Source organism: Austrofundulus limnaeus, unplaced genomic scaffold, assembly GCF_001266775.1.
Source record: "Austrofundulus limnaeus strain Quisiro unplaced genomic scaffold, Austrofundulus_limnaeus-1.0 Scaffold9487, whole genome shotgun sequence".
In the NCBI taxonomy this organism is placed as follows: Eukaryota; Metazoa; Chordata; class Actinopteri; order Cyprinodontiformes; family Rivulidae; genus Austrofundulus; species Austrofundulus limnaeus.
This window is the reverse complement of record NW_013961889.1, coordinates 1-658: the sequence shown is the minus strand read 5'-3', so window position 1 is coordinate 658 and position 658 is coordinate 1. Positions and strand designations below refer to the sequence as shown.

The 658-nt window shown below is 44.5% G+C and overlaps 1 protein-coding gene across 1 annotated transcript; it reads right to left on the bottom strand.

The window, feature by feature from the left end:
* Positions 1–195: 195 nt before the first annotated feature.
* Positions 196–558, bottom strand: LOC106512640 (regulator of G-protein signaling 11; the record flags this gene model as incomplete). Its single annotated transcript, XM_014001216.1, is given in 2 exon segments — positions 196–292; positions 401–558. Coding segments are annotated over 2 exon segments (160 nt in total), but the record flags the coding sequence as incomplete, so codon positions are not given.
* Between the last annotated feature and the right edge of the window lie 100 nt (positions 559–658).

Here is a 658-nt window from a genome sequence, read left to right as displayed (position 1 = left end):
AAAGTAGTGAAAGATGTAAAATGTATAAAAGTTACAAAAAAGAGTCCTTGCAGCCAGAATGAGCTGAACAAAGTTAGAGTGCAGAAAGAGAAAAATAAAACGCAGGAAAAGAAAAGTGTGAGTACTGCTGAATCAGCAGAATAATGTGTTTCTAGTGTTTCCAGCTGGATTATTCAGATTACAGAGGAAACAGACCTGTCATGGCGTGAGGGATGACAGTGATGAGGAGTCTTTGGTTCCTCATCTTTATACCGATGTCAGGGTCCTGCATGGCTACGACCACTTTCTGCATCTGTCCCACAAACACAACGAGCAGATAACTAATTATACACGAAGTTCAAATAAAACAACACATCTGTTTATTTCACTTTTACGGAATAAATGAGAAGAAACTTCTTACTCTCTGGAAACATGACATCTGCTCCCGCTGTAGACCACTTTTACTCAGAGTATTGATCGTCATGTTGAGGGGCGCCTCGGATCTCCACACAGGACGGTAAAGTGCAAAAACAGCTGACGCTGGGAGCGCGCGGCAGGCGAGAGCGCGCAGCAGCGGGCGGTCCCGTTCATCCTGCGCCCGGCGGGAGCGCGCAGGTTCGGATGATTCTGGCTGTGAGTGAATGTTGACTTCTGAGTTCTATATATATATATATATATA